General features: G+C 34.6%; 1 protein-coding gene across 4 annotated transcripts in view; it reads right to left on the bottom strand.

Moving 5' to 3' along the window:
• NIPBL (NIPBL cohesin loading factor) overlaps nucleotides 1–15,407 on the bottom strand; it is a 197,297-nt gene that overhangs the window by 63,608 nt on the left and 118,282 nt on the right. For all 4 annotated transcript variants that reach the window (XM_027075474.2, XM_053201406.1, XM_053201408.1 and 1 more), the window contains 4 exons: nucleotides 6,080–6,262; nucleotides 1,508–1,705; nucleotides 1,181–1,252; nucleotides 1,003–1,092 (listed from right to left, as the gene is read on the bottom strand). In XM_027075474.2, coding sequence (XP_026931275.1) covers nucleotides 1,003–1,092; nucleotides 1,181–1,252; nucleotides 1,508–1,705; nucleotides 6,080–6,262 — 543 coding nt within the window. The remainder of the gene's footprint in view (nucleotides 1–1,002; nucleotides 1,093–1,180; nucleotides 1,253–1,507; nucleotides 1,706–6,079; nucleotides 6,263–15,407) is intronic.

Raw genomic sequence — 15,407 nt, forward strand, 5'->3', positions numbered from 1 at the left:
TCTGTCCCTAACTCTGAAACTGGTCTCTTTGTAAGTAAGTCCTCCTCAAATTATCCCAATTTGAGAGTGTCATCTGTCTTCTGGTTGGGATCTTCAATGACATGGGAGACAGTTTCTCAGCACACCACTGGAGTTTTATAAATGACAAAACTGCTACTCCAAATAATGGAGAAATGCATTAATGATACTTAGGCAAGTAACTCTGACAAAACAAATATTTTTAAAATCAAGGGTAATATAATATAAAGGGTAATATACCTTTTAAGGCATTTTCAAATAGATGGACTCATATCAGAAATTATTGTATATCACATGGCTTTTGTAAAATTAGGTAAAATGTTTGTACCAGCTGAAGGTGGCATAAAATGGTTGAGAATAGCTCTAAACACTGCAAGCACATTACATTTTTATATTTATAGATATGATCTTTACATATTATTATAAAAGGAATATAATACATAAATATTACATTAATCCTATTGTATGTTAATTGGTTTACTATTTTGTTTTCCGTATTAGATTCTGTATTACTTGAAACCAGGAGCTGGGATATTTATCTTTGCATCTGTAGCACTTAATATATTACTGACAAAGAGCAAGTATTCAATAAATATTGGCTATAAGAATAAATGAGCAGATGCATGGGTTCCTGTTTCTGCATCCTTGCTCAAATTAGTATTTAGGTCCTTATCTAGGACCTACTCAAGTCTTACCTGCGTTAAGGTTTCCTTAATTACTCTCACCTACCTTGGTAACTGCACTTTCAGGATTCTTAAGACACTATCAATAATTAATAATACCTGATTTTTATACTAAAGTTTTCAATTTCTTGACAATATAGACTACACTTGACTCTACAACCAGATTTCAAGTTGCTTGAGAGCACTTAATCATGCCTCTGTATCTACTAGATAACTGGCAGAAAGCTAGACACATAGGTAAATAAATACATTTAAAATTGATTTTATATTTAGAAGTAAATATATATTAAAATGATTTTACCAAATGCAGTAAAATCCATATCTTCTAAATTATCCAAAATATTCTCTATTGAGGCTGTGAATCTCTTAAAAGTTGAAGAATCCATCATTTCTACAAAAAGAAAAAATAAAAACTTATTATGATCACATTACAAGTAGAATACTCAAGTTGAACACTATGAACAAAGACAAAAATTTACCTTCAGGTGTTAGTTTTGGTTCATAAGCTTTCCTCTTCTTCTGTTTTTCTTTTTTCTTCATTTTTCTAGCAACTAAATCAAACAAAAGAAATATTGAAATACAGGAAAGACAACTTAAAATATTTCTATTCTTGCGCTTAGGTTCTTCCAGAACGTTAAATACTTAAACAATAACCACTGCCATTCCAAACTAAATACATACTTTTGTCTTGATTAACAATTAGGAGTTGTTAATGAACTCAGAAAAAAGTATCAAAGAGTCTTCAAAGTTAAACCCCTAAATTTAAGGTGGCTTATGTAAGAAATCCGTTGATACTGATGTATTACCCTCACTAAGGCTGGGAGGAGGAGAATAATCTTCCATGTCAGAATCTGATGGGCTTCGGTTTCGATAACGACCACCACCTGAACTCCTTCTTCCTTCATGAGAGTGGCCACTTCTCCTATGATCCCCAGAGCTTCTTCTGTCACGTTCTTCATATTCCCAAGCTTTATCATCATCTTTTTTATGTCGTTTCCTAGAGGCTAAAAGCAAATCCCCATGACAAATAATTTACCTCATTTAAAAAGACGATTAAAGCTTGTACTTCACAAATTTACCACATGGGGGAAAATCATTGTGTGGGTCTAGGAAATTCTGAGTTTTTCTGTTTAATCAGAAATATGAATTATGGTATAGAAATAGTATCACTTATTTTAGCAATATCTATCTACATTTAAATATTTTTACATGAATTTGGTTTGCTAACAAATATAGATAGGAATGTTCTGGGAATTAAACAGCGCTCATTTCAAAGAAAGATATAATCAGCGAGTCAGTAAAGATAATATCTAACCATCAGGATGAATTAAGGCATGCAAAACAATCTTTATTTAGGATTTGGATGAAAAACAGAAACACCTTAAAGCATTTAGATTACTGATAGGGAGTAGGGTTTGGAGGAAAAGTAAACTTTTGAGAAAGTGTTATAGAATATGGGGTAACCATGTATACCAACAATTAAAAGTCAAGTTAAGCCCACAATTTAGGTAAAATTCAACAGACTGATAATCTAACGTCACAGGCCTACAGAGATAGAATAAATCCATACAGTTGTAAATACTCACACTGAATTCAGTTCCCCAATAACATATTTGCTTAAACCCAAAGAAAAAAGCTTTTAAGCTTATAAATGCTATATAAACAAATTTATGTATGTTACCTTCAGTCCCTCCCCCATCTTTCCAAGGGTCTAAGCATTCTGCTAAAATCACCAGTATTGACAGGAACTTCTAGGCAGAACTGGCAAACAGATTTCATCTGACACATCAACTCTGATCAAATGGTAATAGCTGCCAAGAACATTATATTTCCTTGAGAAAGCATCATATTTCAGCAAGAAAGACTGATTAGAAATGTCTGTCCTGTGAGAGCCTGAGGGCAGTACAAGTGACAAATATTTACCATACCTGCTCTTGCATGCAGTACCAACAACTTAAAACTAGGTTAGAGAAGTAATGTGTCCTACATCTTGGGATTCTTGTTTTGACCACTTGTTGCTGACAATGAAATACTTTCTAATCGTTGAACTAAATGTGACTCCCTTGCTTTCTTGTAGCTGACTTCTATTTCAAATCCCTAACTATGATCAATACTCAAATACTTAAGACAAAAATAACGCTTGAGTCCCCTTAAATTCTTAGATTTAAGGATGCCAATCTTACTAGCATAGATAGATGTATTCTACTATGCTTGTACTGGTGCCCTTATGTGTGAATAAGCAATGCCTACACTCTGGCTAATCTCACCCTTACATGCTGCCCTAGCTGTTCCTATTCGAGAATCTAGTTTGGTTTCTGGTTCTGGACCCTTCTGTCCAATCTACTGACAGTATGGCAGAAAAAGATAATTTTGTTTCCTCTTTTTGGTCATAGACTTGGCACAGAAAGATGGTTCATAAAAAAAGACAAATGTAAATGCATATATTTAAATCTCCAATGATTTTCTTCATAATTAGGCATAAATTTGACTATGAAATATGAGGAAGAAGTAGGACTTTCTCCCCTTTTGCAATTAGGGTATGCCCCAGTACGTTCTCTTAGTTGAGAGGCTGTCTTATAAACTAATATAAGGGGTGTGTGTGTGTGTGTCAGAGAAACATTTAGCATTCAATAAATACTTTTTCAACAAGTACTAACATACCTATCAAACATGAGGAAAAACAACTAATAAGCAAACTTGTTCAGAAAGAATTCTATGACCTCAAATATGACCTAGTCCTTTTGAAACTTAATTTCATACGAAATCCATTTCAAGCATTCAATTCTATGATTAGAAAACGCTTGAAAAATCTTACAGTTGTTAGCAAGAACATACAAAATACCGTACTGGTGATAATTTTTATAGGCCTTGAAGATTTTTTTGTTTCACATCCATTAAACTTTAGGAAATTTGGATAAAAATAGGATGGCAAGTTAGAAAAAATTCCCACCCAACTTCTGTGATACAGTGTGTTGTAATAAGGTTATCAGGATCCCAATTCATTGTTACTAGTTTATTCTTTTGCTATTACTCTCAAGAAGTAGGGGAGGAGCTCAGTAGACAGATAAAATGACTTGAGTGTCTTCCACCTTCCCTAACTTTCACCTACATTGCTCTTTAGCTTATATCTTCCCTCCTTCCCCAGCAACACACTGACCTTGTAGTTGTGCTATGGCTATCCAGATCTATGTGGCCCAACTTTCAAAGTTACCCCTCAACCTTTCCCCCATCCTTCAACAAAACAATTGCCTTAGTTTTAGATTTTCAGGAGTGGAATTTGATTAAACTGCAGTAAAACCTTAAGTTTCAAACGGTCTCTCTCAAAGCAGCATAACGCTTGTGTTTATGTTCTCATACTACTTTTACATTTTGTACTACACTATATTCTCACTGCATTGTTTTTGTTGTGGTATAATGACAATGTGTTTATGTAAACTACCAATTGCAATTCCTCCATCTCTCATATCAGCGGCTCCAGAGTAAATTTTTCTATAGTTACCTGTATAGAAATTAGAAAAACAGGAAGCTACTCTGAAGTCTCTTAAAAAATCCAGAGAAACTTTTCCTCCTCCTAGCAAGGGCTGAAGCTGAGGTTCTCTGATATGAGCTTTCAGTACACTTGGAAACAGATATAACAGGGTTCATGGCTTTAAGACGACACTAAGTGCTTCCATAAGATAAAATGAGAGCTCTCCTAACAGAAAGCAAGGAAAAGAATAGTGGTTGCACTCATGACAAACATAAGGCATGTGTGGCTCTCTTCTCTTACACTTGATGGCCATTTCTGATTGTGCCATCCTTTCTACTTAACTACAAGATAGCTTCAAAATTCTCCTCAGCTTAGCAATGAGAGGAGCTCAGCCGCTCTCAGTGAAATGGGAGTTGAAGTGTGATTTGAAATGAGTCTGCAATTAAAGAACTCCTTCTTAACTACTCCCTTTAGAAATGGGTGACGTTTTAGGGAGCAGGAGAGAGAGTGAAGGAGAGGCATGTCTATAAAGGGGAGTGAGTTTATGAGCCACCAGATCTCCTTTCTCCTATCCCTTTCCAGAATATATGTTCCCATATGACCAAAATGTTTGATTATAATAAAAAAAGTATTAAGTTTAGCCATTGAAATATATTCCATGTAAATACATCTCATGAGAATACAAATGATAACAATTGTACATATAATTGTCAGATTAACTTTGCTATATATTTTATTTCAATTTTAAAACTTTCTTCAGATTTGTTCAGTATTTATAGCCTACTGCTCATAGCTCAAGAGCTCACAATTTAAAGAAAATCAGAGTAAATGAACATTAAAAACTTTGGAGGAGGTGAAGGATTTCCATCAGCAATATACATTTAAAATTGGCAGCATGCATCTGTCCTTCCTGCCCTTGCTTGTCACACCTCAATCTATGGAAACTAGGTGGAAAAGGTAGAATACACTGGAGGTCTTCCCAGTTCTTTTGGTCAAAATGACTAAGTCAGTTGGCACACAAGTGAAGATCTCCCATAGTCTGTTTCCACTGAATGCCGTTTAAGTCAAACAAGGTTGCTGACCCCTCTTGGCTAGGCTCAATTCTCTTGCTCCAGAAGAAGGAAGATAGGGATAAAAGAGAAGAACTTTTTCAGTGGACCAGTAGGAAGACAGGCGAGGTATAGCAAGTCTAGTGCAAAGACAGGTGATCACAGTGTTGTAGAGAGGTAGCTGTGTAGTGAAGAAGCCAGCTCTGGAAAACAGTGAAACAAGGGAGGAATTCCAGGACACAGCTGGGCAAAAAGGAGAAGCCAGGTCCAAACCACACAGATAATTGGCAATGTGGCTAATCCATTCATAATTTAGTGATAGTATGGTTTTAAATATTTCTTCACCTGGCTATCTCCTATGTGTCCTTCAAGACTCAACTCAAGTGTCACCTCTTCCAGTAAGCGTTCCCTGAAACCCAAGTATAATTTTTATGTCAATCCAATGTGCTCCCATAGCACCCTGGATTTACTTATTATCACTGTACTTTTCTCACTGTGCTACAACGGTTTACATATTTCCCCCATTAGACTGAAGGCTCTTTAAAGACAGGGGCCACATCTTATTTATATTTTTAATCTCAGTGCCTAACATATATAGTAGGAACTCAATAAATGTTTGCTAAATACAGACACATACCTGTGTTATTTGACACTAATCATAGCTCATTAAAATTTTTTTTCTTGGTGCCAACTGATCTCATCTGTCACACGTTTTTTAGTATAAAGAAAAAGCCTTGCTATACTAAGTTATTGAGAATTAAGATCACTGTACTGTTCCTAACCCCCCAAATTATGAATGAGACAAACATATCAACCTGCGTTTTAATTCTAAAGTAATAATAAAATTATGTGATACTTACATTCAAAAGCTTCATCACTATCATTATCTTCATCTGAACTGATTTCAGCATATTTTGGCTTTTCATTAACTGTGCTACGCTTGCGTTTATTCATTTTCACACGTTCACAAAGTGGCATGGTGGATTCAATTTCTGCCAGAAGTTCGGGGGGTAATTCTTTTAACACTGATTGATCTATACTACCTATTAATGAAAGGTAAGAAAAAAATTTAAATCTGAAGATAAAAGGGAAATTTTAACTAAATTAGAACAATGAAAATGAAATACTAGTATTTATATACGTTTTCTAAGTCAGCTTTGTATTTTAATAAAACACATATTTAAAACTGTAATAGGCTCCACCCTGACCTGATAATGCAGTTTTTATACATGTATCATTATATAACAACTTAAAAAATATAAAAAGGGTAGTTATATCATCAGTTTTTGATATAATGCCTTCATCTGTCTGCACAGACTAAAAACTTTCTAAAACTATGAATCCACTGGCATTGACTAGCGTATTTGTACTTGGGGATTCATTTTGCATTCTTGGTAGCACCCCCATTTGTTTTACAGAGGTCTATACCCGTTAGTTTGAAAGTAAGGCTCTCTCTCCGTGCAGATTAGAAGAGTTGGAAGACACTTAGCACCTCCTTCTCTTCATCTATGATCTTGGTGGTTGTGTGATATGGCTGAGACTAGAGTTTTACATGCTTTTACCTATCACTGTCTATTCGAGAGGCATGGTAATGCCTTTAGTATTCCAAAGAACTTCCTCAAACAGATAAACCAATATATGCATTTAACTGAAGATAAAGGAACATGAAAGGCAGGATAAACAAAACAAAAATATTTAAAAATGTAATTGTCTATAATTGAAAATAGTAAATTCAAGTCTGTCATGAAATAAGTTCATATTTTCCCATGAAAAAGTAATGACGGAATAAAAATATATCAGCATAATAACATTAACATAATATTTACTATTTAATCCTACACACATACACACAAATACACAAACACTACAAATGAAGAAATAAATTCTTAACATCTTATTGAGAGCTTAAAAATAAAGAAGTAGCAAAAGCTATTTATTCAGGATAATTTGTCCTTGATGATGACAATTTTAACTTACTTTACTTACCCTTGTAAATTTTTTAGTGGAAGTACAAAAATGAGGTGTTAGCTGCTAAATTTTAGAAACTGGGAGCAAAGAGTACTTTAGTGGATTATAACGGGGAGTATTAGTAACTATAATCAACATTAACACTACAACATTTGAATTTTAATAGTGCTTATGTAAAGGATAAAAATAAATCATGACAAAAATGAATGGGTACTGATTAAGATAATTTCAAAGCCTCAGTATTCAATCCCAATAATTTAAGAATATAAAACATAGCTTATTAATCTCAATGGAAGAATAATCTTTTTTTTATTCTTCATGCAATTTTTATTGAACATCATGAAAGAGTTATTTCAGTAACCTTTAGTCTTTTACTCTTCTAAGGACACGCATAGCAAAAATTTTACCCAATAAAGATGTAATACTTGTGACTGGTAGTATTCCAAAGAATTCATTGCTGAGAATCCTGACAGACTAATGTTGAGTGTAACTTATCTGTGTCACTTTCAAATCATGTAACATTACTCTGTGCTGGCTTTCTTAATTTAGCTGTACTTTATCAGTGAGGTCTTTTCAGAATATTGCTACAAGTAAAAGAAACCAACTTTAGCTTTGGATTGTCCATATGTTCAGCCCAAAGGTAAATACAAAATGCATCTCATTTAAAAGTCCTTAACGTCTTGAGCACCTCTAATTAAATGTGTGGTTCTTTTTTGATGGAAGGATCATGTCTTCTAATATTTACCTTCCCCTTTCCACATGGCCTATAATTTATCTTAATTTATTTTAATAATTTATAAATGCTCAATAAATGCTTTCTGATTACCTGTCATTCACAATTTCCTATGATCACTTACAAACTTCCTGTATAGTTTCTGAATTGCTAGATTTTAGAGGCAAATGAAGACATTTCCCAAATTAAAAAAAAAAAAAAAAAATGGAAGTACTGTCCTTTTTGTACTCCTGAAATGTTAAAAGCTTTTGGGGTATTTAAATAATGATAGCCCCTGGTGCCTGAGTGGCTCAGTCAGTTAAGCATCCAACTCTTGACTTCAGCTCAGGTCACGATCTCACGGTTTGTGAGATAGAGTCCCATGTCAGGCTCCATGACGACAGTGCAGAGCCTACTTGGGATTCTCTCTCTCCTGCTCTCTCTACCTCTCTCCTGTGTGCTCTTGCTCTCTCTCAAACAAAACATTAAAAAAAAAAAAAAATAAGTAGAGATAGCGCCAAAGTATTTGGCCTTTAATCCATCATGACATTTTTTAAAAAGCCAATTTACCTGATTATGTTCTGCTTAAATTCCCATTCTCAAAGACATATACTGACCTGATACATATCCCAGAATAAAAATTATCCTATGGATAAATATACAATAGATAATCAAGGGTCAATATATGTATTGGTACTTGTAGTCTCTTTACAATGGTTTGTGAGATCACCAGAGCAAGGACTCTGCTCTCTTTCTCTCTTTTTTTTAAAACATTTTTTTTTTCAACGTTTATTTATTTTTAAGACAGAGAGAGACAGCATGAACGGGGGAGGGGCAGAGAGAGAGGGAGACACAGAATCGGAAGCAGGCTCCAGGCTCTGAGCCATCAGCCCAGAGCCTGACGCGGGGCTCGAACTCACGGACCGCGAGATCGTGACCTGGCTGAAGTCGGACGCTTAACCGACTGCGCCACCCAGGCGCCCCTCTTTCTCTCTTTTAAAAAAACTCCTCACAATAGCCAGACATAGAAAACTTAATGTCATATATATGATAAAGCAGGCACTAAAGTTTATTCATTGTAGTTTACCATCTCTTATTCCCTAAATCATAAAAATACATTCAGATTTAAGAGCTTTTCTGTTAGGTCGATCATTTTAACCTCTGTATAACTGAATGGTACAGCAACATAATTCAAAGACCAAATGTTTAATTTCTGAAGATAACCCAACTTAAGAAAAAACGAATCCAGCAACAGGTAATGTCTCTCAATGTATCATCCTCCAAAAGTAACCTCTGTTTCATTTTGAATAGAAACATCTATTCCAAAGGTTTAGGCATTTTCTCAATTAAACACATCCTTTCTTCCTTTTAATAAAACACTTTATAAACTGACTCAGCTAGGTCCCTTGATTATAAAGAATAAGAGATAAAATGTTAGACTTTCCTATACTCACATTCGGGTTCTTTACTACATTATCAAGGACTGAATAACTGACTCAGCTTCAAAAGATCTGAATAAACAGTGAGTACCTCAAATGATGCCTATGATGTATTGGTTATGTTCTTTCCCCTAAATTAGGAACTAGCAATTGTTTAATTGCAAAATAATGTCTATTTCTTAACACAACTAGAAACTAGACTTTAGAAATTATTGTTTATGGAGGCACCTGGGTGGCTTAGTCATTTAAGCGTCTGACTTTGGCTCAGGTCACAATCTCACAGTTCATGGGTGCAGCCCCACATTGGGCTCTGTGCTAACAACTCAGTCTGGAGCCTGCTTCAGATTCTATGTCTCTGTCTCTCTCTGTCTTTCTCTCTCTCTGCCCTTCCCTCGTTTGTGCTCTCTCTCAAAAATAAAATAAACATTAAAAAAAAAAAAAGAAATTGTTTGTAGGATTATTGTTCTTAAAAAATTCAGATTGCTAGTACCTGATGATTATCTTTCTCACCTCACTTCTCCCATTCCAACTACTTTATTGTTTAAATCAGGTGTTTGAATTACCACAAAATTTTAAGTTACTGGCTTGAGGGGATAATGTCATTTAATCACAATTTTGTGAATATCACACTTTCAGCTTTTGTAGGTATATACTCCATTAGATGTAGCGCACCTCTATTTTCTAGCTCTAATAAGGCTAAAAGAATACATTTACTTCTAGATATGGTACATTTTAGGAACCTTGGATTTCTAGTCTAAATTACTTATATTAGCACATTTAGCAGATTATTAAAACCAGACTACTAAAAGTCTCAAAGAGTCACTGATTAGATAACAATGTATTATTTGGGAGCGCCTGAGTGGCTCAGTCAGTTAAGCGTCCGAATTTGGCTCAGGTCATGATCTCACGGTTCGTGAGTTCGTGAGTTCGAGCCCTGCATCGGGCTCTGTGCTGACAGCTCAGAGCCTGGAGCCTGCTTCAGATTCTATGTCTCCCTCTCCGCTGCTTGCACTCTCTCACATTGTGTCAAAAATAAATAAACATTAAAAAAAAAATAAACATTTGTTTTTTTAAGTGAAACAAACAACCCCGAGATTAAAATAAATGAACTCTTTGGGACTAAAGATTCAGACAGTGGAAACCAGTCATGTTCAGAAACAAACCAAGAAACTCACATAAAACTCCAAATTATGTAAGTCATAAAAAACATCTTAGGCATAATGTAGTTCAGGGACAATTCTTCCAATAACCTACTCAAATTACAAAGGAGTAGCATCAAATGGATCTTTAACCCCAAATACAGGCAATCTGCCTGTCGTGTAACCCTAAGTGGGTTAATACAGTTTGAAGAAGATACATATTTTTGGTAGAAATGGTTCCTAAATGCAAGCCAACTTCTTTATTTAAAGCCACTATTAAGAAGTGCATCTAAGTAGCATAAATTGTGGATTACATAGCCCTGAAATATGGCAACAGTTGGGAGGTAGAAACAAAAAGCAACAACCTAAAGAGAAACTAAAAAAGAAAGTATGGTTCAACTATGAGACCAGGACACTGAAAGTTCCTTTCACAGGGACCATAAGATTACCTAACCTGATGGCAGTACTATGGATAAAGAGGAAGACTGTGCACTAGGGACCAAAATCTGCAGTGAATGTAGGGACATAGAAGATTGCTGTCCAAAGTTTTGAGGTCGGGTGCCTGGGTGGCTTAGTGGGTTGAGCATCCGACTTTGACTCAGGTCATGATTTCGTGGTTCATGGGTTTAAGCCTTGCGTTGGGCTCTGTGCTGACAGCTCACAGCCTTGAGCCTGCTTCGGATTCTGTGTCTCCCTCTCTCTCTGCCCTCCCCCGCTTGCACTCTGTATCTCTCTCTCAAAAATAAATAAACATTAAAAAAAAAGTTTGGAGGTCACAAAACAATGACCTTAGGGGAAAAACTTTGACACATACATTTTAGCAATTACAGGTGACCCTTAACATGTTTGAACTGCATGGGTCCACTTACATGCCAATTTTTCTTGAGAGATACAGTATAGTATTGTAGATATATTTTCTTTTTCTTATGATTTTAACAGTATATAATGCATGTAATAAACAAAATATGTATTGACTTTATGTTATTGGTAAAGCTTCCTGGTCAACATTAGGCTATATCAGTAGTTAAATTTTGGGGGAGTCAAAAGTTATACATGGATTTTTGACTGTGTAGAGGAAGAACCCTCCACGTTATTCAAGGATCAACTGAATTTGGAAAAAGCAGTTGCAAACTAGGAAAAAGGACATTCTCCTTTTTAGTAGCGCTAAGGCTCTTTGGTTGAGTGAAAATGAGGGAAGTGAAACTCACAGCTTTCTATAGATGTTAGTTAACAGTCATCAGAGTAATAAGAAGGGAGGATCTGTTTGTAACTGAGGATGAGGTCTTAATTTAAGGGAAGAGAACATCAGGTAGATTACCTTCTCTAAAAGGAAAAGGTCAGGAAATAGGTTTGCTTTTGTTTGTGATGGTTTAGGAAAAATGGAAGTGATGCATAATGAGATAATCTAGTATAAAGTTGCTTTAATTTTGGTAAAGAGGCAGAGAGACCCCCCAGGTACTGGCTGGAGGCCTAATACTACTTATTCAGGATTACAAAAAAACTTAAAATATGAAACAGCAACTTTTATATCAAAATTATAGCATAGATAATTAAGCTCTCTGATACAAGTTAGTCAATATACTTTCAACTTATTTTTTTTTTAAGTTTATTATTTTGAGAGGTGTATGTGCACGTGGGGGAAGGGCAGAGAGAGAGGCAGACAGAATCCCAAGCACTCTCCCTGCTGCCCACACAGAAGCCCGATGCAGGGCTCAAATCCACAAACTGCATGATCTTAACCTGAGCCAAAGTCAAGAGTCAGACGCTTAACTGACTAAGCCACCCAGGTGCCCCACTCTTCTATTGCTTTAAAAAAAAAATTTTTTTTTTAATTTGAGAGAGACTGAGAGAGAAAAAGAATACACGAGTCAGGGAGAGGGCAGAGGAAGAGAGAGAGAATCTTAAGCAGGCTCTATGCACAGTGTGGAGCTGATATGGGGCTTGATCCCATGATGACTCAGGGATCACAACCTGAGCTGAAATCAAGACTTGGATGCTCAACCAACTAAGCCACCCAGGTGTTCCAATATTCTATTCTTGATGTAAATTTTTCTTAAAAGCACTGTGTCCATTTTTTTTTTAACAAGTCAACTTCCTGACTCATGATCATTATTGAAAAGATCAAATTTTCTACAATGCTTTACACAGCGATGTCTTTAGGAATTAACTGCTATGCAGAGATGTTTGAGATGATATGAAATGATTCAGCCTTTGCTTCTGAATTCTGTAAGTCTGCTTGTAGTTGACTGAAATGTATATACTCTGAATCTGTTGACTAGTATAGAATATATAACAGAGCAAATGGGCTTAAAATCTTTTAACTCATTACTTATACTATTCATAGAAATTTATTCCAAGGAAATCTATGCAACAAAAAAATTCTATGAAGAAAGGTGTTTAGATCAGTTTTATCTATTATAACAGCTTTTTTCCAGATGAAAATTCTTTTCTAAATCCTGAAGGAAGTTTATCCACAAAGTGAAAAGATATCATAATTGACGTGCGACAAGTGTAAAATATATTAAAAGTAATTGAAGTCTGATTTTACTTGTTATATATTTTATATATTAAATATTAATATATTAATAACTTATATAACCCCACTAAATGAGGTACTCAGATATTAAATATCCTTCTTGAAATACTATATTTAGCAAACTTCACACTACATAAATACTAGAGAACTAGAAAACTATTTCAAAACTCATTCTAGATGAATCGTTTTACATACACATATAAATACTCAAATAACAGTGGACATTACAATTTTAGGTCTCATTTGCTACAGAATAATCTATTTATCAGATTAACCTACATTACAATTTTAATTTTATATATCTACAGTAGGTAGGCTCAGCAAACTACAGCCTGTGGAGTCAAATATGCCCACCACACATTTCTGTATATTAAGTTTTATTAGAATACAGTGACACACAATCATTTCCATGTTGTCTATGGTTGCTTTCGTATTATTGCAATGTTAAAAAAAGTGGCCCGTAAAGCCTAAAATATTTACAATCTGGGCCTTCACAGAAAAAGTCTGCTGACCCCTGATCTCTATCCTGTCATAGTTTTTTCAAATTGGAACAAAGTGCCAGCCACCTCGCCAGTGCAGTCACTATATTCTGTACATTTTAGATCACTGAAAATTGGTTTATTTAATGAAGACAAAAACCAAGGAGTTGGTTTGTAGCAAATGAAAAAAAACTATTACAAATGAAGCAGGCAGAAGAAAAGATTCCAAGAAAAATCTGGCTTTAAGCAGCTTTGATCTTGACACTAGTACTACAAATATCTCATCAATGTGCAGCTACTATATTACTATGGGGAAGAACGATAAAAAGAAACATGCTTTCCAGTAAGTTTATCATGTAAATGACAATTTACTACTAATCAACACAGAAAGTAGGAAGCAGGGATCAAATGATCCTTTCCTTGATATGTAGACACAGAGAGAAAAATAAATAGTAGAAGCACAACCTAACTTTTAATCTCAAGGAACTAAAAAAAGAAAACAAAGCCCAAATTTAATAGAAGGATGAAAATAAATATTAAAGCAGAAATAATTGAAACAGACTAAAAACAGAAAAGATCAATGAAACTAAGAAGTGAATTTCTGAAAAAATAAACAAAATAGACAAACCTTCAGCTACACTTACCAAGAAAAAAAGGAAGAGGACTCAAAAAAAAATTAAAAACAAAAGAAGACGCATTAAAACTGGTACCATATAAATACAAAGGATCCATATCCCTAGAAACATATAACCCACCAAGGCTGGCTCATGAAGAAATAAAAAATCTGAACAGACCAATTATTAGGAGATTGGATTAGTAATCAAAATCCTCCCACAAAGAAAAGCCCAGGACCAGACAAGTTCTCTGATGAATTCCAACAAACATTTAAAGAATATTAATTTTTTTCAAACACTTCCAAAAACAGAAGAGGAAGAAAAGGAGGGAACACTTCCGAAGTCAGCATTACCCTGATACCAAAACCAGAAAAGGACACTACAAGAAAGAAAATCACAGGCCAATACGTCTGATAAACATAGATTCAAAGTCCTCAACTAAATACTAGCAAATAGCATTCAATAACACATTAAAAGAATCAGGATTATATACCATGATGAAGTGGGATTTATTGCAGAAATGCATGAATGGTTTAAAATCTGTCAATTAATGTGATACACATTAACAAAATGAATGATAAAAATAATATGATCATCTATTTAATAGATGCAGAAAAGCATTTTAAAAAATTCAACATCTATTCATGGTGAAAACTCTCAACAAACTGCATACAAAGGGAATGTACCTGAACATAATAAAGGCCATATATGACAAGCCCACAGCTAATATCTTACTCAATGGTGAAAAGCTTTATAAGGAACAAGATAAGGATGCCCAATCTTGCCATTTTTATTCAACATAGTACTAGAAGTCCTAGCCAGAGCAGAGCAATTAGGGAGGAAAAAGAAATAAAAGGCATCCAGACCAGAAAGGAAAAATTAACTATCGCTATTGCCAGATTACATGATATATATAGAAAACCTAAAGATTCCACCAATAAACTGTTAGAACTAATAAAGTAAAATAAGGTTGCAGGATACAAAATCAACATACAAAAATCAGTTGCATTTTGATATACTAACAATAATCAGAAAGAGATATTAAGAAAAAAATCCATTTATAATTACATCCAAAAGAACAAAATACAAGGAATAAATTTAACCAGAGGTGAAAGATCTGTACACTGAAAACTAGAAAAAGTTGATAGAAGGAACTAAAGAGACAAATAAATGCAAAGAAAGTTCTGTGCTCATGGATTACAAGAATTAATGCTGTTAAAATGCCCACACTACCCAAAGCCATCTATATATACAAAGCAATCCCTGTCAAAATTCCAGTGACATTTATTACAGAAATAGAA

Source organism: Acinonyx jubatus, chromosome A1, assembly GCF_027475565.1.
Source record: "Acinonyx jubatus isolate Ajub_Pintada_27869175 chromosome A1, VMU_Ajub_asm_v1.0, whole genome shotgun sequence".
In the NCBI taxonomy this organism is placed as follows: Eukaryota; Metazoa; Chordata; class Mammalia; order Carnivora; family Felidae; genus Acinonyx; species Acinonyx jubatus.